Below are 22,606 nucleotides of genomic sequence, written 5' to 3'. Positions count from 1 at the left end.
TTAAACTTCAAAGAGGAATGAGCCGCCAGCGGATTACACGGAAAGGGGAAATACGAGAATGGTGGCACACTGCCCACTTGGGGAAGAGTAGGCGCGGGGGAAGTACTGTTGACAATGATGGCATTGCTCATCTACCTGTGCCCTAGTCTGTTGAGATGCTACCCCTTTCTAATTACGCCGTGTCAGTCTTGCTTCTTCTCCTATATTTTCTATAATTCTTTTACATTTCTCCTCCTGTTTTCCTGTTTCTTTTTTCTTTTTTTTTTCTTTTTCTTTTGACCCCTTCCCTCCTGTCTGTACAGGCTATAAGAAGACACGGAACATGTGTAAATATTATTATGCCTTGAAAAAGACGGGGTTCCCATCGAAACGTTGGCAGAATAAACAGTTATGTGAAAGCGCATCTAGTTTCATATTTATAACCTTGCGACAACCAAAGTTATTCTTCTATATATGTTCCCGTCGAAACGTTGGCAGAATAAACAGTTGTTATGTGAAAGCGCATCTAGTTTCATATTTATAACCTTGCGACAACCAAAGTTATTCTTCTATATATATATATATATATTGTTATGTGAAAGCGCATCTAGTTTCATATTTATAACCTTGCGACAACCAAAGTTATTCTTCTATATATATATATATATAGAAGAATAACTTTGGTTGTCGCAAGGTTACAAATATGAAACTAGATGCGCTTTCACATAACAACTGTTTATTCTGCCAACGTTTCGACGGGAACCCCGTTTTTTCAAGGCATAATAATATTTACACATGTTCCGTGTCTTCTTATATATATATATATATATATATATATTGATAAAACTGTTGCAGTGCTTCGCTTCCCTCGCCCTGACAAACCGAAAGATTTGCGAAGTTTCCTTGGTCTCGCCTCTTACTTTTGGCGATTCATACAAAATTTTGCCTCCATCGCCGCACCACTCCATAAGCTACTTGCTTCCGGTATGCCCTTTCAGTGGTCTCAGGAATGTGAATCGGCTTTCGACAGGTTGAAGAGTGCCTTCATGACCTAACAGACAATAATGATTACATAAGATCTAACTGACAATAATAAGATCTAACAGACAATAATGCCAAGGAATGTATAGGGGAAGTTATTATAACCACTATAATGTGAATAAGAAGAAAGAAAAGTGGGTTAAAAATTAATTTTTTCCCCCACATTTCTCATTATCGTCTACTATATCTCATTAATATTGTGTCAAAACACAGAAAAACGAGTCCTTAGGTTTACACTTCTTTCCCTTATTCATTAACGAGGGTCTCGTACTGGTAGACTTGGTGCTGTTAGGTTGTACACGAGGGACTATTCGTCAGCTGCCCGGTCGTAATAAGTTCACGTGCTACGTGACCCCACCCAGGCTCATAAAAAGGTGTTCTACACTCGCCGCGGTGGCTACAGATGGCGCTGACTGACACTTCCACGTTTAAACTCACATATAAATCCAATAAAGTGGCTGGAGGGATAGCCACCGTGATAGCTCAGTGGCTAGAGAATCGAACGCGTTATTCGAAGGTCGTAGGTTTGATTCCTGCTCATCCTTCGTAACTTCACATGTTACTGTTGACGTCCACACAGGCGAAAAAAAAATCTGCCTTCTGCCGCTCGAAGTCTTGGAGACCGGTGCAGCGTAGATTCTTGCGACACACCATGAACACCCTCTTTACTCGGGCTTTTTTCCTCAGTACGTGCCGCTGGCCAAGCAAGTTTCGGCACAATAGGCACAATGGCGCTGGTTTTCTCGTTTTCTCTCAACACATTCAGAGGGGCACGGCTAGCATAACGTATACGTTTGAGGAATCTGATGGCGTATTCGGTTGGCCACTCTGGTCCTCTGGCTCTGAGTCGCCAGATGCAGAGCAGCTCGAAATCAGAGCGTGAGAGGCAGCGTACCAACTGAATACATCAGCAATCTAAGAGCCCCCATAGCAGCGCGCTTGTAGCGCCACTGTGCAGCCAGCACGGGAAGCTGCAGGGTAAACAGTGCTGCGCCTGCGTTGGGTCAACAAATAGTGCCGATCAGTTCAGTAAATATCTTTGACATGTTTGACTTTTCCTATATTCTTTCTTTCGCTCTTTCTGACATATCTGGATGTAGCGTATCCTTTAAGCTCAGCACATAAATATGGCGATCGTACTCACCCGAGCTTGTACCTCCAAGGCAAATCACGGGGCTGTCTTCAAGCTGATGTATGACAGCGTTGACGTTTCCACTGCCTTGGCTAGCCGCCTCATTAACCGAGATGGTGCATTTATGTCTTTGTAGACGTGAATTTGCCCTAGACACGCTCAAAAACGCCACTATGAACGCACATGCACGAAATAATACGCGCCCGGCAACGCCCTCTTCCGAAATGCACGCTCGCGCTCCTCACCTGGTTCACCTGCCGGCAGCCACGTGATTGGCCGGCTTGTGTCACGTGATCCGTCCTCCCGGTCAGATCGTGCCTCGCTCTTACTTCGAAGTCAGAGCGGTTGGGAGCGCTCCACGTCAGAGGCTGATGCTCGAATCAATACCAGGTGGTCCGAGTGCTCGAATTCTACCAACCGAAGATGCAGCTACTTTTCATAGCCCTCTAGAGCGCTCGAAAATGCCCAACCAAATACGCCATGAGCAACTGCGGTGCACTGCTTGTTGCGAAGTGTTGAGGCTGGCGCATAAAAGTTTGTCTACATGATGACTGCTATGACGCGCTCGATCCGCATTTTTGTCAGTTCACATGCGATGTTAGTAACATTAAATACATTATTTCTTATGACACATGGTACACATACTGAATCAACCAGATTGTTTTGCCTCAGGAATAAAAATATTTTGGCATCTGGGGATGAAATGCGTGTGCCAAAATTTGAAAATTTGAATTAATTTTATAGTATCAATTTTAATTAAATTTTACAAGATTGTCACCCGGAATTCTGCAGGTATATATATTTTTTCACTACATTCTAATTTAGAATAATTGATGAGCAAATGCCCACATATTTGGCATGTCCTTGTATGAACAGCCAGTCAACATTCAAAACTTAATGTCTGATTGGACATCCAGTTCGGACGTCCAGAAAACAGCCACACGGGACATGGATTTTCCCAGTACATTCATTTGCTATCTGTGTTGGATATTCATATGGCCGGAAATTTGTGTTCATTATGGACGGCCAGCAGATATTCGTGGTTACTTGGGTTTTGGTTATGGTAGAGACTGGTTGGTCAATGATGACGACTTTTGTGTGGTTGTGGCTTTGCATTGACGGTTTCGCATCAGAAAAGAGTTAAGGCAAAGGGGGGGAGATTTTGAACTGGCTATTTTGACTCATTGTCAACAACTCTCTACGCGAAGTGAAGACAAGCATCGCAAAGGTAAACCATGAATTGTTTGTCGAGTGGATGATATCAATAACAGAATGTGAAGGAACAACTTGATTGTCAAGGGCATAGCCGAAACAGAAAAGGAGGGGTACGAAGAGTCAGAAACAATGTGAAAGAATTCTTGGCAACTCGCCTAGGCGTACAAATTGGGGACATTGAACGCGCTCACCGATTGGGTCAGTGGCGTGCGATCGTCGACCGGCCCATATTCATAAAATTTCTCAACTTTAAATCAAAAATAGATGTTTTACGCAATGCCCCTAAACTTAAAAAGCTAGAAAACCCGAAAATCTGGCTCGACGAAGATTTCTCCCCTAAAGTACAATTAGCACGCAAAAAGCTTCGGGACTTCGTCAAAGCTACTCGTAATGATAATGAAAGCTATTCACTCCACTTCAACCTCCTTTACTTCCATAAAAACTCTTATAGGTATGAATCTAGCACAGATAATATCGTCCAAGTACCCGCCAGATACCGAAATTTCGCATATGATACTACGGGGGAACAGAACAGCGCAGGCGTGGCGACAAACTATGGACCTGTGACGGCTTGACACAACGTATTCGCCTGACCATCATCCGCTCAGAAATCAACTTTGAATAAAAATCCATCGATAATCCTTGCGAATTTTCGCAGTATATGTAGCAAACTTGACGAACTTAAAGCCCTTGTACACACGTGCAATGCTGATGTTATTCTTGGCACAGAGACGTGGCTAAATTCTGACACGGAAAACAGCGAACTTGGCTTCTCTGCGCACTACACAATATTTCGACAAGACAGAGCCGCTCGTCATGGTGGGGGGGTGCCCCGTGTGCTCAGATTTGGGTGCACGTTAAAGAACCCCAGGTGGTCGAAATTTCCGGAGCCCTTCACTACGGCGTCTCTCATAATCATATAGTGGTTTTGGGACGTTAAACCCCACATATCAATCATGGTGGAGGGGTGATTATTGCCATTAGGAAAGAATTTCGTCCTTCCGTAATAGTCTACGACTCGCCCCTTGAAATTATGTGGGTTGCGGCATGCTTGGGGCATGTACCGTGCGTCATAGGCATGTGCTACAGACCTCCCGATAGTGGCCCAGAGTTCATTGAACACCTGAATAATTTCATTGATTATGTCTTAAACAAGCACCCAAACTCTGTTGCGATTCTTGGAGGGGACTTCAATTACCCCGACGTAGACTGGTCCTCTGCCACTGTTAGCTGTGCTAGCCGTCGTCAAGAAAGCCTTAACTTCATAAACCTAGCACATTTGCACAACATGTCCCAGCTTGTGACGGTACCAACATGCGGAAACAACATATTGGACCTCATACTCACTAACCAACCCGATGATGCAGTTACTCATGTCCTGGAAGGAATCTGCGATCGCCGTGCCGTACATTGCTCCTTATCTATCTCACTGCCCGATAAAACCGTAACGGACAAGCACATACTCAATTATGCACGTACCAATGTCGAGAAAATGAATCATATGCTGGGAAGAGTTTACACCCCAGTTCGATGCCAGCTTTGCAAATTGCACTGCAAATGAAAACTGGATTAAATTTCGTGACATATTGAAACAAATCGAAGATAGTTGCGTACCAAAAATGGCTATTAGATCAACCAAAAACGATCCGTGGTTCACACAGGATGTGAAAAGAAGTCTTAATAAAAAGAAGCGTGCATTTAGGAAGGCGTCTCGGACAAAATCGACAGTAGACTGGGGTAACTATAGAAATGTATCAAGAAAAACCGAAGCCATCATTAAAGAAGCCAAACAAACTTTTTAATTGCACACTGCCGAAACTCCTCAAAACTGACCCTAAAAAATTCTGGCAAGTGATAAACCCTAAAAACACTGATTGTCCGACCTTGCTGGACGGTGAGCATGGAGATTCTTCGTCAGCTGAAGAAACTGCGAAAATATTCAGCGATCAGTTTGCATCGGTATTTTCAAATGAGCTTACATTAGATTCCCTCGACCTACCAGATACTGTCATTCATGATATCTTTCTCCCAATAGAAATCACCGAAAATGGCGTAACACGTGCCATTGAGCGACTTGAGTACAAAACGAGTCCAGGGCCCAATGGCATTAGCTCCAAACTTCTGAAATTAACCGCTCAAAAATCATCGTACCTATTGAAACTAATATTTCACCAGTCACTGAACACAGGTTGCGTCCAAGATGACTGGAAGTCGGCATTAGTGGTACCTATATTCAAATCTGGGTTAAAATCATGTGCTAATAATTACCGGCCAATCTCTCTTACTTCTATTCCGTGCAAAATACTCGAGCATATTCTGTTTACGCACATCGTATCTCACCTCAATAAAAATACCTTGCTAATAGATAACCAACATGGCTTCCCCAGTAACCGCTCATGCGAAACCCAGCTGTTCGAATTGGTAACTGACCTTAATGATTCTCTGAATAACTCGCGCTACACTGATGCAATTTTTATAGATTTTGCTAAAGCGTTTGACCGCGTTCAACACAAAAGGTTGATGACTAAAATCTGTAATCAACAGCTAGACGATAAAACAACCTAGTGAATAAGCGGTTTTTTACTAACAGGTTGCAGTCAGTTAAACTTAACGACGTTATCTCTGCTCCCAGACCCGTCAAAACCGGGGTACCCCAGGGATCCGTACTAGGCCCTCTGTTGTTTCTAGTCTATAATAATGATATCGGATATAATAATAACTCTTCACTGCGCCTCTTTGCAGACGATTGCGTAATTTATTGGGAAATCACCGAACCAAACGACGTAAACATCTTGCAGTCTGACTTGACAAAATTATCAGAATGGTGCCGTTTATGGCAAGTGGAAATAAATGTAAACAAAACCAAACACTTACGCTTTTTATCCGTTGCACATCCTTTGCCCAATGAGTATATAAACAACTTGGTAATTCAGACAGTTCCATATAATAAATATCTAGGTATTTTATTCCACTTTGATATAACCTGGACTAGCCACATAGAATACATTACCGCGAAAGTACTACGGAAACTTGGTCTTTTTAAGCGTCGCCTGAAACTTGCAAACAAAGACACCAAACTTCACGCATACCATACTGCTATCCGGCCAACCCTAGAATATGCTTCCATAGTATGGCACCCTCTCACAGCAACCCTTACTGATACGCTCGAAACCGTCCTAAACAAAGCCGCGCGATTTATTTTGTCATGTTTTTCCCGCTATGAAAGTGTGTCATTTATTAAGAAAAAATTAAATCTCCCCCCTCTTGCCATGTGCAGAAAATATTTCCGCTTATGTTTCTTCCACAAATTATACCACAGTGATTCGCCGTTCCGCCATACCTTCATTCACCCTGCTTTGTACATTTCCGCACGCGGTGACCATGATTATAAAATTGAACCTATATTTTCTCGCACAAAAAAACACCAATACTCACCCCTTGTCTTAGCGATAACCGAGTGGAACGCTCTGCCTGCCAGCATTGTAACGCATACACAAGAATCATCTTTTCAGTCTGCATTATTTGCGTTTCTTGAATGTGTTGGACAATCTTAGGCATTGCTGTATAACGTGTCGTGCAGCTTTTTCAATGTGCTCGCTTGTGAAAAATTTGCTGTGTTATTTCTTGCTTATCTTGGTTGACGAACTGTGTATCCTGCGCATGTTTTCTTGTCTTCTTTTCTTGTTAAAAAATTGCTGTTGTCACTGATTACTGTATGAAACTCTTCTTATGTAATGCCCTAGAGGCCCTTAAGGTATATAAATAAATAAATAAATAAATAAACCTTATCGCAGTCATATTCAGATATCTGCTCGGCTGCTTGAGTTTAGCTGCGCGGTGTGACAGTAGTACAAGTTCATCATGCTACCCTTTGCAAGTTCGCCGCTGCTGCGTCGTGCAATGCAACTTGCGCATTGCTCTTAAAATGCATGTCTTTGTGATGTTGAAGGAATAGGCTACGCGCTGCACCCGAGTAATATCTGGAGTGAAGCATGCAAGAAGAACATACAAATGCATGCACACATATACTAGACTGCAAATGGCTTGGCGTGCAATGGTGATAGCCGAGTAAGAGATAAGGTGCACACAACCAGCCAGAGATTATCGTTTCCACGTACGTGGTGGTACTATGCTTCGATGGAACTATGTGAGTACATTGCGAGCATCATTTAATTCACTCATGAGCACACAGCACGTATTGCTTAACATGTGAAAAATCCTATCATCTCATTGGAGGGGTTGTTAACACTATTGATAAAAATGCCCAGAAAAAATTTGGTTGGGTTGTCATTTGCACTGCTGATATAACAACCACTTACTGAGGCACTTTTGAGTTTTTTACGCACTAGTTTGACTGTACTCACATGTGTGGCTATTTAACTTGCTTTCGCAAATTTTCAACCTAGTTATGAAAATATGCTACCTCAAGAATATTCTACCCTACAAGCGTGATGGGCAAAGGACGCAACACTCCACTGCGGCAACATTTAAATGCACTTTTGCCGTGCTCATCAACTCTCTAATGGGGTGCAGGTTGAGGCAGGCTGACTAACGATCACGGGTTTATTAACCCAAGATGCACACAATGTGACAGTCGTGGGAATGCAGACTGAGCTGGCTAACATCGGCAGAACCATGCTAAAAAAACTGGTAATTTAAACATGGACACAAGAAGACACCACTAAACCGTATTTCCCTTTGGCTTCCATCATTGCACGCTTGACCAACTAGCTGAGCCCTTCTGCAAGACCGATCAGTGATGTTTGCTTGCAGCGCTATCAGGTACTACATTTCACCAAGTACACGAATGAGAAAGTGCCTGCCAAGGCAGCGTATAACCCTCTCATACCATGTGGGAAAGCATCTCTATCGTGACAACCAAGCTCCCAACAGAAGTGGAAAAAGACTGGCAGCCATTGAGGAAGGGTGCCATGTCAAAGGGTCATGAGCTAGCGTGGTGTGCAGTGCCAGTACATTATGATACCATGAGGGAGAAGCATGGATTCCATCTCAGTCGGGCATTATGACCATCTTCTCGTTTTATGGCAGCCCCTGGTGAACAATGTGCATGAGGCCTGTGCAACGAGCAATATAGGGATTAGGTGCCATGCAAAGCATTCTCGATCGCGGAAACTTAAGCCAAGATGGTAGCTAAGCTGGCTTGTTTGTACGTTATTCCAAACAGCACAGAGATGCGACACTGGGGAGACCACATAACATAGGTACTGTGTTGTGGGGTCTTCTCTGTGACACACTTCAATACCGTTTGGAATAATTATGCCAAGAGATATTATTTCTTAATACTGTATGCCTCAGGACTACTTGGCTGCGTAACTGAGTAATAGATGACAGACTGAAGCTACTAAATATAAATTACATAGTATTACTTCGAAGTTTTCTTCGGAATGGCATAGGCTGAGTTCATAGCTTGAATCACAAAAGGCGAAGGTGCTCTGCTTCTCGCTGGCGTGTCTGTCTGAACCAAAAACTGAAATTTTCTAAGCATTCACTGTCAGCGCTCATTAGTGTTATGATGCAGTACATGACTACATAGGTTCCAGAAGGCGACACTGGCCACCATCATCCAAGCTCACTTTGAAACCAAGAAAGTGTAAGAGATATCAGATGCATTTGTGAAGCCACCTGTACGAGCATCGTCAGCGTGGGAGGCAGAGCACTCAGCAGCCAGCAATAATAACTGAGAGGTCGCGGGTTCGACTCCTAAGTCGTCCTAATCAGTCAATAGTTTTTTTCTTCCAGTTTTTTCGTGTCATCTGTTGCACCATGGCAAAAGACACTTCCATGTTAATGCAGTAAACTCATTAGCATGACCTCATGGTACCATCAAAATGTCTTCCATTTCCCGAGAGTTCCATTTACTGAGAGATAAATAAAGCTGCAAAAAACAGGTACAAAGCCAATTGTGCTAGAAGTTCATTTTTGGGGCAGTTTCGTTTTCCTATAGTCTAGTGTGTATGCGCATTATTATATGTTGCTTTGATACCAAATGCATTTCAGGTTCAACCTTATAACTGGTAGATTCGCCAAGATTTGAACAGCAGTTTCCTTTAAATATTATACTTTATCTCTCTTTGCATAGGCAAAGGACTTGCTTCCTCGACCAAAAGCGGGCGAGCCCTACAAAGCAAGAATTGCACCGAATCATCTTAATGTCTTTCTCAATTTGGCCAATCTCATATCAAGAAATACTTCACGTCTTGAAGAAGCCGATGGGGTAAGCAGAGTTCTACTTTTACGTATAATGTGAGCGCTCGCATGTGGGATACCATAGCACCTGATTAGTAGTGCCACCTATGGTGCCATACGTCAGCTCAATGACAGGTCCAAGTGTCGGCCGAGACTTTAGGTGCTCTCGCTCCCGCCTAGGGTGCAGACGCACGTTTTTAATTGTGAATAAACGCCTTCGTATGGTAGTGCCATGCCTGAGCCTTTATGCCTGGCCCATCTAGCTCTCACAACAGGCACAGTTGAACCCAAATTATATGCATGGAACGTCACTTCTTTCCCGCCTTGTAAAGTGATTTGCCGGACTGGCCCCACAGCACTGGTATCAACTTCGTGCTTTGTGTAGCTTTTGCCGACGATAAGCCTATCGCCCGCTTCGTCCGAGCCAATCTGCGCTTCCCCTTGTGTGTCGCTAACTGTCGTGCTGACACCCAGCCGCCCGCCCGATGAAGTGGCTCGCTTGCACTGCTAAACGGCTTCACTTGCCCACATTTTCGTCTCTCATAACTCTTGTGCCACTTTATAGTGAGTGCCACGCCGCTCGTGAATTTTTACGCCAAAGGACCTCGCCAGCTTTATAGCGGACTTCCTCCGTGAAGAGTTGTCTCGCCGAAACCTTGATGCGAACGGGTCGAAGAAAGAAATAATAAGTGGTCTCATCGCGAATATCGCCCAAAACCACTCAACACCTTTTTTTGCCTTCCCCAGACACCTTAGCGCCCAGCCAGCACCCGAGTGCCAGGCCACTTCTATCGAGCTTCGATGCAGCACAAAATACCGAGCTCCTGACGGGTTTCATTCAGCAGCTTCTTCATGTGTCACAACACGCTGCAGTCCCAGTCGAATTCACCACTCTTCCTGACCTGTCCGCATCGCTTCCCACTTACAGCGGAGACGGTAGCATTTCAGCGTCCCACTAGATTGAAGACTTAAAACGAATGTAAAACCTGTCTTCATGGGAACCTTCAACCCTAGTCGCCTCCGCTCTGGGAAAACTTTGTGGAGCAGCCGCGGATTGGAAAGCTGTTATTGCCCATCAGTTCCCCACCTGAAAAATCTTCAGGCAGGCACTCATTGAATAATTCAGTGCCAAGCACAGTAGCAACAATTTGTTGTTTGTTATGTGCAAGTGCACAGAGAAACCCTTGTCAACTACTTTCTGGCGAAGTTGAAGCTCATTTCGGGATGCCCAGTCACCTTCACGGATACTCGATGCATAAAGAACGTTCTTCAAGGCATCACTGACAGGAACCTGGCCTCTACTATTTCAGTGCAACGACCAGAAACCGTCACAGCGTATATGTACATTGTAACCCAACATTAAGCCACTCTTCTCGTCGACTCCCTTGCCCAGGGTATTCAAGCACCACAACGCCAAGCCCACAGGTGCCCCGTCACATGTAGAGTGCACGAATCTTCAGGCCTTATCACACAAAACAAGCCAGCCACTGTGAATTTCGGCTCTACCGCCAGACCAGCAAGAAGCTCGATACCTCACCATCTCTGCAAAGCATGGTACTTCAGCACACTGTTCTAGCCAGAACTTGGCCGAAGCCATTTGTTTTCAGTGCCACCAAAAGAGACATCTTGCGTATAAGTGCCCATCTAGAGCTACAGCCCCAACGTCTGTGGCCCATTCTTCCCCAACTTTTAACAGTACCCTTTCAGAGATGACCCTGGATGGATTGCTTGTTCAGCGTACCCTTCCCAACACCACAATTGCTAGGATTGTCCTAGTGGATCCATTTCCTGACAGTGGATCCAAAGTGACTCTTGTTTCTCACCATCTGGTCAACTCTTTGCTCCTCCTACCCTGGACCAGACCCCCCCTCTGGTTGTTGTTGGTAGAACAACAGTGACTCGAGCAGGTGTCATCTGCTTGAAGATATCTGTAGGACCTATCACTGGTTTGTTCGAAGCCACCGCCCTTGATAATATTGCCATGCCAGTTATATTGGGTGGATACTGGTTTTCTGCAAGGCATGCACAGTTGGTGTTCCAGCCACCCATGCCAACTGAAATTCGCCATTCTCCAACAGGAACAAGTGTACGTTGCCATGAAGAACTATCGCCCAGGATGTAAAATGCTGTCATAATACAGGTGCTATCTTTCAATTGCCATGTACTTGGTCTGTGCAGCTCAACAAGCCTCCAGCGAATGCCACTCTCAGGCACAGATGAACTGCCGTGGTTAGCACTACCTTGCCAAAACGTTCCAAACCTCTACAGCCAGTCTTCTGAATGCAAACAAGCTGCTTCTTCAACAATTGTGGTTTTCCTTGACCCATCCCTTTCTGCCGATCAGCTTGGTAAACTTGCAGCACATCGACTACGGGAAATTACGAGCATCCTTTTGAAGCAGGCAGAAGTGTTTGCTCCTGAAGAGGATGACTTAGGTCATATGAGGGTGTCGAACACTTAATCGACTTTCTTCCTGATGCTGTCCCATACAGTCAATCTCCTTATCTTTACTCTGCTGCAGACTATCGTTTTCTTGAAGCCCAAACGAGCACACTCCTCTGTCAAGGCATCATTCTTCCAGTCATCGTATCTTGGACATTCGCCGCAGTGGTTTTCAGCCAAGGTAGTTAGAAACACCTTTGTGTTAACTACGTGCCCCTAAACAATGTGACTGTGAGTGTCCTACAGCCACTTCCACATGCAGATGACGTCATAAATAACATTCACAGTACTTCGCCTGTCGTGACCTAAAGTTGGCTTATTTGCAAGTCTGTGTTCATGAAAAAGACCAAGCAAGAACTGCTTTTGTGACCCACAAGGGCACTTTTATGTGGACTCGCATGCCATTTGGGCTGAAGAGCGTGCCACTTTTCAGTGGGTCATGCAGTCTATTTTTGCCAAGTTGCAGCCTCATTGCCGAAAGTGCAGTGTGCGGGTCTACTTGGATGGTGTTCTGGTTTTTGTGCCAACTTTTGGTGAGTTACGAGACTACTTGGTGAAGTACTTGGTGCGCTCCTTGCCAGTGGATTCAAAATTTCACTTGATAAATGCAACTTTGCTTTGGAGTCTATCAAGTTTCTTGGATTCATCTTGAACAAAAACACGAAGCAGCACGACCCTCTCAAAGTCGAAGCCATCATAAAAATCCCTCAGTCTACAAACAGCGAACCAGTTTTTTCATGGCTCCAGACAGCCAATTTATATCGTCGCTTTGTAAAGAACTTCTCCAGGATAGCAGCAGCGTTGCAGCGTCTCATTCGGTCTGAGGAGTTCGCTTGGACCAGCGAATGTGATGAAGCTTTTTAACGAATCCACACAGCATTACCAGAGGCACCTTTGCTGGGCCATGTTGATTCAGATGCCCAAACCAGTCATGACAGGTGCCTCAGAAACAGAAATTGGTGCTGTGCTCTCCCAGAACCAGTGTGGCAAAGAAACTGTCATCGAATATGCGAGTCGTGCACTCACTGCTGCAGAGCAAAAGTTGCATAGTAGTGTTTGATAGTGCATTGGTGTTCACTGGGCAGTTACAATCAAGTTCTAGCATTACTTACTCGACAAGAAATTTTGCCTGTTGACTGACAACTGGACTGTTGCATGCTTGACAGCCAGCATCAGGCCTTCAGGTCGTTTTATGACCATGTCAATGGATCTTACAGAGTTCGACTTGACTGTGCAGCACCATCAAGGTCGTCAAAATGTGGTTGCTGACATGCTGTCACGATTATCCGCAGCAGTCCTCCATCAGACATGGTCACTCCCAGCTATGCAAGCAGAGTACGAAGAGTGCCAGGATCTTCATCGCTTTTTGTCCTTTGTCATCTTCAAAATCGTGTGGGCATGATATCACCATAGTTGATGACATTTTGTACCATTGTGATGTGACTTTAGGTTTACAAGTGATTGTACTACCTGCGAAAATGCCCCAGGCTGTCATGGAAGTTATTCATGATGGTGGAGGCCACTGGATATAATGCGGGCACTGGTTAAAGTGAGAGAACAATACTGGTGGCCAAACTTTGCGCCGTCGGTGACACACTACGTTACAGCATGCCAAACCTGCCAAAGCAGTAACCGTCCAGTGTCTAAAAGTGTTGGAAAAGTGGGTTTTGCTTTAATTGCTCTTGATCACATTACAATGTCAGCTGCTTTAGGAAAGAAGGACATTTTAAATGTCATTGACGTTGCCTTGCCAGGCATTTTATTGTCCCAGTGGCTGTGACTTCAATGTCAGCTAAGGAAGGTATAGCACATCTGCAGCTGGTGTCGTTTCGCTTTGGCTGTCCTGATGACTGTATGTATATGTGACCACTGAGCAGCCTTTGAACCTCACCAGTTTAAACTCTTCATGCACGATGCTGAGATTTGCTACCCAGTTGCATAACACACAGCCAGTAACAGTCTTGTGGAGAGAAGCAATGGGACTTTGGTCTCCGTTTTTCGTAAGCTATGTCCAACTGAGCCAACTTCCTTGGACACCACACCCAATGAAGCTGCTTTTGCCATCAACACAAGCTACAGTGCCAGCTGCTGTTTCTCTCCATTTCAACTATTTTATGGATACGTCCCCAAGCTCCCATATCAACGCCACCGTCCTGCGACAGCCAGGACACTTTAAGACCACCTCCTAACATTGTCTCAACCGGGCCACAGTGGCGAGCAATATTGAGGAAGCACAAGGTAAACGTAAGACAGCGAATGATCAGTCCCATTGATATCACTCCTTTCAAGTCAGACAGTTCGTCTGGGTGCGCCATCAAAAGCCTGTAGCAAATGGAATCGGAAAGTTGGCACCCAAATTCAAGGGAATATATCAAATCATCTACCAGAAAAGGCCTGTTACATTTGTTGTTTACTACATAACTGGGCAAAGTCCTCATGATAGACCCCAAAACAAGGTAGTGCACGTCTCTCAGCTTAAGCACTACGTGCCACTGTATGTTGAGCCGTACCTTGTAAAAACACAAGGGTTGTCGGGTTGTGACTCATCAAACCCTCCCAGTGTTGGCGATGAGTCGTCCTAATCACCAGTTTTCACCGGCCCTGCAGCTTCCTTCCGGGCGGGCAAGCGGGCAAGCGGGCGACCGGGCGGGCGGGCGGGCGGACACCAAAGGTGCTTGCAGTACGCAAAGAAATGCTTTGCATTTAAAAACCAGACAGGCAACATGTCAACACCCTCAAACCGTTTACAATCTCATTTCAAGATCACATAGTGTAGAATATGTTTTATTGACCTATGTTTTGGATGTGATAGGCCTCTAACAGTTCAACTACAGTTTTAATTCTTGTTCCTGCCCAAGATCCTAACTTCAGAAAATTGAGGGTGATGAAGTCAAGATCTACTTACGTGTAGGCAGGTGCGCACTCACAAAATATTGGCCTGCTCCCTCATTTGCTTGTTAACACATCGGCCAGTTTGGCCAATGTACCGCTTGTCACAGCTGAGCAGAATCTTCGATGCCAATTCAATGCAGCAAGGCCGGTAATGTTTCAAGGCACACTGAAGTGGTCTAGAAATCTTGAATTTGTCACAAATTATGTATCTGTGACCTCTTACAACACGCCTGAGAAGGCTTTTTTTTCCTCCATGGTTTTTTTTTCTCAAGCAAGCAAATTTTGACCAAAAGAATGCCTTGTGGAGCACAGGGGAAGCAGACAGTAGAGAGAAAAATGGGAAAAAGTGTTGTCATTGACACAAAGGAGCAAAGCTGCTGTGCATGTTTTGCATCGGTTTGTGCCTTGTTTTACTGAGATCTGCTGCCTAGTGAGGCATAAGTTGTGCCATTTTGCAGGTATTGCTTCCAAGTGCACCATTTTCTTATTTTAATTAGCGTTTTTTGGTGTTTGACACTCACTGGTTCCGGCTGTGCAAGGTTCGAGTGGACTCGCGATGCCGAAGTATTGCGCGACATATGGCTGCTACAGCACTTTTAGTGGGTATGAGGTCACTTTTTACAAGTTTCTTGTGATCAGAATATGACTGCAACATTGGTCATTACAGTTAAAAGACATCAAACTTACAAAAGCAAGTGTGCTGTGTTAAGAGCGTGTGGCGAATAATGATGCGACAACACAGTCTCTAGGTGGACCGGTGACCTCATGTTTTATTGGCAAGCCATCTTATCGGGCATTCAAACACCGATAGACGTCCAATGGACAACTACTTCTGGATGTCTCGATCCTGCACTGGTCGTCTACAGATCACTGTTAGGCGTACAGCGGAAATCCGCAGGACTGTAAGGTGCATACTAATTGGCAATCTAGCGGGTGTCCTACGAGTGTCCAGGGCGGATATGCGGATGTTGAATGGGTGTAAAAGCCGTTTTATATTGTATTAATGTTTTTCAATACTCTATATTCACTAGATAATCATTGGGTAAATCACAAACCCTAATGGATGCCTATTCGGGCATTCATATTTATTCATAATGATTTACTTAAGCCGCTGCTCATAATGGCACAAAAGGTGGGGTGCAAAAACAAACACAGGATCAAGCATAACACAAATTGTGTTTGTGTTGTCTCGTTCACTGTGTCAATGTTTGCACACAACTTCCCATAAAAATTTACCAAGACTTTCATTTATGCCAGTGTGGAAGCTTCCACACTTGCATAGATGCAGTTCATGCTTTGTAAAATTTGCAGTCTAATGAAGGTGCATTGCGAAAGTAAAGCATGTGCACCATGATAAAGTTGGAATAATAATAATGATCGATTTGAGCTTTCATAAAACTGGCGAACAAAAATTTGTCGCATTTTTGTTTACACGAAGGGAAATGTTTCTATGCACTGCAAACTGCTATAATGAAATTGCCAATAATTGTAAAGCGTTGTAAATTATGCCATCACATTTTTTTTTAAAGTCGACCTATAGGATGTATGCATGATGGTCCTCAACACATGCTTCATTCTTAAGCACTGAAAACCAGTAGTCCACAACTATTATGAAAATGGTAATGTCTTGCAAATGTACTGTATGGTTTTCTGGCCGAGGCAGCATGAGGACACAACCTGTATATCTCCAAGATGAAAAGATTTGGCTGCTGACTTTGTCTCCTCAAAGCGCCCATCATGTGTGTGTCTCATCTGTGACCATTCTGTATGTATCCGATATGTAACCGTCCTGTATATCTCCAAGCTTTCCCAATTTGTTCACCACCTTTATGTCTATCTAAGTGTGCATCTTGTGTGTGTCCTATAAGTAACTTACCTTTATGCACACCATAAATTAGCCCGGTTCATCGCAAGTACAGTCGCCGACTGATTTTTCGGACCTGATGACAAACAGTCCGAAAAATCGAAGTCTGAAAAAATGGTCAAGCTGTGAAAATTAAGTTTATTCAGACTATACCACTCTGAAAAAAATTCTCAATAATGCCATGCTCTATGCTGTTCTTGGGGACAAGGAAATTTGGTTCTATTTGAGCTACGATAATGTCACTGGCAATCGTGTTGGCAATCGCTGCCGCCGACCCACCGACTGTTGCGAGCAGCAAAGCTCATGGCTCCATGGAACCACGCACAACAAAACTTTTTGTGAAATTCAAAATATCCAACAAGTCCAAATTTTTGCAGTCTGAAAAATTCGTCTGCGACTGTATGGTGCCATATAATGGAGGCTGCTATCATTGTGATGTGTATACACTTGCATGCAAAACTCTGCAAATTTATTAATTTATTTTCATTTACACACTGGAGTTTAGAGCATTTTAACAGAAAATATTCAAACAAGCAATGTACTTGAGTGGGTGGTTAAAGACAAACAAGATCAACAGGTCAGGTTTAACCCAATGAAGCTTGAACACGTCACTAGCATTTTAAAACTTATTCCTTTTTCAGCATTTTTCTAGGTAATGGAGAGTGCATTCATTTCCTAAAAACACCAAAACAAATGTTCTATTTAAGAAACTTATTATGACAGCAATTTCTGACCCGAAGGCTCTTTCCTAGGCATTGAAAACACAATGGATAGTATATTTAGATAAGCTTTACACACCCAAAGTAGATGTATAATATTGAAAGTGTATCGCTGTGACCTTTTTGGGCTTTATAGAATAATAACAAATGCATGCAGCTCTACAGAGTATAAAAAAAGAAAAAATGACCACATTGCAACCAACTCACATAACAACCATTAAATTTTCTGATAAATTAGGAAGGTAATACACAACATCAGTGCACAATATCCGAAATGCTCAAAAATTCAAGCATGCTAAAATAAATAAATATCATAGTAAATTAGGAATGTGATAAACACACCATCAGTGCTCTAGAGATGCCTGGTTGGCACCAAACTGCAGTACTTAACATGGGTCATTGGAAGTAAGACTACATCTTACAACCTTCACGTAGCCCTTTACTGCTGAACGGAAGGCCATGGAATCGAACTCTGCCTGTCCCACATGGAAAAACACAGTCCCGCTTGGAAGAATTCTTTGAGCATGTCTATGCTCTGAGATATCCCGCTCCAAAGCTTAACTGTGCTTTCCATGATTACGCATGCAAGACTACCTAGTGGGACGAGCAGTCAGGGCTTGCTATCACCAGCCGGTAGTAAAAAGGTAACCATTATAATGTTTACCTATGCCTTTGACCCATTGCCAGAAATAAATGTGGCACATTAGGGAGTAGTAGCTGTGTGCTGGTGCTCGCTGTCCTGCATGCAGAATGATGCAAGCCAAAAGTCAACTATTTGGCAGGATATCTGAGCAAAGGCATGCTAGAATTCTTACAGGAGGACCTATGTAGAAATGTGACTAGCTCAAATTTTTCATACATACATGACTGCCTGCTGTAGTCACTAATAAGTTCATTATTAAATTTTATTCGACAGCATGGCTGAAAGTGATGATTATCGTTGCAAATTGTATTTCTCCGAATACATAGCTATCTGCAAAGGTGGCTTTTGCACACCTAACTTAGAGCGCTGACTATTAAATAAAAACAATAAGCTTAATTTTGAACATCCTGAGCATGCGAGCTACTGACTGCTTTCCAAAGCCTCGCCCCCCTCTAGAGAGGTAGCTAGTGCATCAAAGAGCAACTCCTGTAAGCAGGTTGTACGTTCTCGTTCTGGTGTTGCGAAGAGCGTTCGTCTGGTTTTTGCAAATGGCTTGTCGTCTTCAAGGATGGTGTCAGTGTTGAAAAAGGTTGGCTTTATTGGGTCAATGGAGACACTGTCTTCACGTTCATTAAGCAGCAGAACGAAATTTTTCAGGCAACGCTTGTTGGCTCTAAAGGGTCCATCATGAGGTGGCTGCAGTGATGGTCAGATTGCGTCTTGGCGTACGAAGGTGTGGGTGCAGTCATGGAGAGCACAACTGATGAAACTTGAGCATGAGTGTTGACGTGCAGGAATAGGAGACACATTTCTCATGACATTCCTGAGGTGACTGGCATAATCGTCTACGTCTAATAGTGATACCAGTGATGTGTCAAAAAACTGTCCAGGAAGCCTTAGGGTAGTGCCAAATACGAGCTCAACTGAGGAACGGGACGGTCCATACATATCGTGCTGCATAAGGCTAGGAGACGAGTAGTAGTCGCTCCGTCCAGGGTATCAGTGATTGCGAGGTCGTGAGTGAGGCTTTGAGTTGGCGGTCAAATCGCTCAACCATGTCATTCCACATCGGGTGGTACGGCATCGTTTTAATATGGTTGACACCAAGCATTCGGGACAAGGTGCAGAAGAGCACTGTGATGAGTGGTGCGCATTTGCAAGTGCATCTTCAAAAAGTGCGCGGAGCAAAAACAAAGAAGTAGCAAAGTGCTCACGCGAAGCCACTCAAACGACAAGGAAAATGTCGAAGGCCGTCAGACACGAGGACACGTGGCGCGACGGGAACAAAATAAAATAAAAAAAAAAGAACCAATGAGTAGCAACTGTTCAGATTTTAGGGGCAAATGGCGGGACATCCCGAAACGTCAGCATCACTAATCAGAACGGGACAAGTGGTCCAGAGTTCAAGGAAGATTCAAAGCCACAGAAAAGTAGGGGAGTTCGAAGAGGATGTGGCAAGCGGAAGATGGTTACCGAACCAGGCGCTAAAGATGGGCCGTCGGATGTTTGGCCCGAGCCTCGAAGACTTCAACCAAATGAGGCCTCCTGCCGTCGCGTTCTTGCTCAAGGGGATGAAGCGTGGAAATTTGGGCAAGTTAGTAAAACATAACTGAAGGTACAAATAGCGCAACCTAGAAGTAGTTACAGCGTGAGTACGGAAGTGAAGAAACAAAGGTAGAAAAGAGTGCTCTTTTCTATCCTTGTTTCTTCGCATCCGTATTTTTGCTGTAACTGCCTCTATGTTGCCCTGTTCGTACTTTCTGCTCAAGGAGACCGTAGCCATCCGGTTCTGATCTCCAGCACTAAACGTTGTGTGCGATAATGTCAGTATTGGCTGTAATGAAATCTCTGAAGTAGTGGCTGCCAATTCTTGTGTATTGCTAGACGTGATATCAGATGACACGGGTATGGTAGAGTGCCCTGTAGACATGCCTTCTGAAAATGGAGCAAGAATAGCCTTTCCTGCAAACAGAGAAGCGATTTATCTGAGAGAACTGGAGATAAATGCAGAAAAGCTAGTTCAAGAACATAGAATAGAGTCTGAAGTGCCGTGCTCATTTTGTGATAAGGATAGCCAGCAAGATCAATCAGATGGAATGTTTCAAAAGGTAGAACAAATAATAGAAACAGCTGAACTGATGAAAAGTAAGCCCTAAAGGACTGTTACATGAGTAGATTGTTATTCAAATAGTGAAGAAGCTCACTTGCCCTGTTTAATTTCTTGGGATTCAAGAGTCGCTTCTTTTAACTCGTCAATTCCATTCAACGTTTACTGGTCAGTGCAAGGCAGTCTAGGCAAAGATGCAGTCATACAAATGCCACTGTACTGGTATGCCTTGAAGCAATGCATCAAATTGGAAGGCAGAAATATCGGTGTTCATACTAGCAATTTCATTGCTGAGCTTCTGATGGGTCATAGCTGTAGGTCCAGGGGAGTCTACGAGCAAACGCTGTTTTAAGGTCGTCCAGTTCTTGCTTCTAGGCAAATGGTTAGGGTGGTTAAACATCTTGTTTGGGATGCTATTACTTAAGCGTTATAGCATCTCCTCCCCGTTTGCTCACGAGAATGCAGACGTCCCCAGCCAGAGAAGCAATGTTCACTCCGCAAAAAGAGGAGGCTAGCGCATCCTTCCCCGTATATATTTTGTCACGTCCACGACACGGCGCTATCGTGGATTTATTGAGGCGCGACACAGCGTACCTTCAACAGCGTTGAGTCCAAACTGAGACTGTTGAGATTGCAAAGCACGTCTCCCTCCTCTTCACCTCTCTTGACCCCAGGCCCACTACCAGGAAATGCACATGGAGCGCGAGGACATACCGTGGCGCCACCATGTGAAGGCATCACTGTAACGTGCATGGTTGGATTGCGGTGCTGCCCTTTCGGGCTTAACTCGCAGCCGCTTTCACGTCTCCCTTTTTATTACTATTCTTGTTGTACTTCAGTAAACAAAATCGGTGAACTACTGCTTCAGCTCCTTCTCTGATTATATGGAGTGCTAAAGGACTGCTCCGAAAAGTTTTACGCATCTCAAAACGCCTGACTGCCGACGTCATTTGCTATGGCCACCTATATGAAAACCACAGAGGCTGAGCACGCCGATTTTCGTAAAAGGTAACGACTCACTACGTGTCAAATTGAAGCACTAAAAGGGTTTAACGCATACTTGCGGCGGCAAAGAAACCTATTTTCACTGCAAATGATGCGCACAACCACGCTACTTTGTTCATTGTAGGTTCGCATCTAAAGACGGGCCATGGTTGACACTACAAGCTGGCATAAATTAGCATTTTTGTTTAGCACACATAGCCCTATAAAGCACAGCAGAACCTGATTCCTCGCTTTGGGGCAAGCAATGCAGCATTCTTACAGCTGCATGCAGCCTCAACCTTTCTCTCATGATTACAACCAAATGCGAGAGTCACATTGGGGCGCGTACCTCATTCAGAGTTTAACTTTTAGGTAAAATTTCGCACGAGGAAAAGTTTCTCTGCGGCACAATCCTAATATTTATTGAGTAGATTTTCTACTGTTGTTACTCGGTGCACATTCGATGACCGTCGAGCCACACATGGTTGACAATTATAAATGATTGGCTTAGTTTCACAGCTTCTACAATCATCATGAAACAATCGGCATCCGATCGGTCTTGATTATATTAGTAAATGAACTGCGTGCCACCCAGCCATATTATTTTGCGCCCTTGAATGAGCATGCTGCGAGGTATTGGGTAACATGATACAAAAGGCAAATAAACGTTTCGGTAAAATGTCAGTGCCCAGTCTTTAATTATTTCACAGCTTGATTCATAAGCTGTGTGGCATTTCACGGTTATTGTAAGAAGATGAATCAGTTTTCGAAGCTCACCGCGTTTTCGCCTGCAGATCAAAACAACATTGAGAGGAAGTGACAGTGGCCGTGCACTCATTCTACAGACGTAATCTATAAGCAAGGAACCCTGTGAGTGGGAATCATGGATGGCAGGAGCACAAGCAGAAATCGTTTTTGGAGGGGGCACCATCATGATTAGAATTGGGGGCCGGGCCGGCATGCATGTCTGGCCGCCCATTATTTTGTGCGCCATATGCCACTTCGAAATAGAAAAGTTATTTTTTGCTTACCACATAAATAACTTTTTTCTAACAAAATTGACTTTGGAGGAATGTTTCTTCGATAAACCCCCAAAAAATAACCCACTTGTTCGTGGGGTCATCAGACGGCAATGGACCCCAGACGCCAACAGAGTTCAACGTTTAGATCTCTATATAGACGCAGTTCAGAAAGATGTCATACATGCGTACAAGGTGCACAAACCAAGTATGAATAAGATATCAAAGAAAGAAAGAGAATCACTTCTTGTGTTGAGCAACCGCGAAAATCTCATCATTAAACCAGGAGACAAAGCAGGAACGATTTTTGTTCTGAATAGATCGGACTACAATGAAAACGATTCCACAAACATCTCGACTCG

General features: G+C 44.1%; 1 protein-coding gene across 2 annotated transcripts in view; it reads left to right on the top strand.

The window, feature by feature from the left end:
* The window catches only part of LOC119169114 (protein O-mannosyl-transferase Tmtc3), a 488,628-nt gene that overhangs the window by 296,321 nt on the left and 169,701 nt on the right, over positions 1-22,606 (top strand). For both annotated transcript variants that reach the window (XM_075886398.1, XM_037420216.2), the window contains exon 14: positions 9,468-9,602. In XM_075886398.1, the coding sequence (XP_075742513.1) occupies positions 9,468-9,602 (135 nt within the window). The remainder of the gene's footprint in view (positions 1-9,467; positions 9,603-22,606) is intronic.

Source organism: Rhipicephalus microplus, chromosome 2 (genome assembly GCF_043290135.1).
Source record: "Rhipicephalus microplus isolate Deutch F79 chromosome 2, USDA_Rmic, whole genome shotgun sequence".
In the NCBI taxonomy this organism is placed as follows: Eukaryota; Metazoa; Arthropoda; class Arachnida; order Ixodida; family Ixodidae; genus Rhipicephalus; species Rhipicephalus microplus.
The sequence above is the reverse complement of the archived record's forward strand: the minus strand, read 5'-3'. Positions and strand labels throughout refer to the sequence as shown.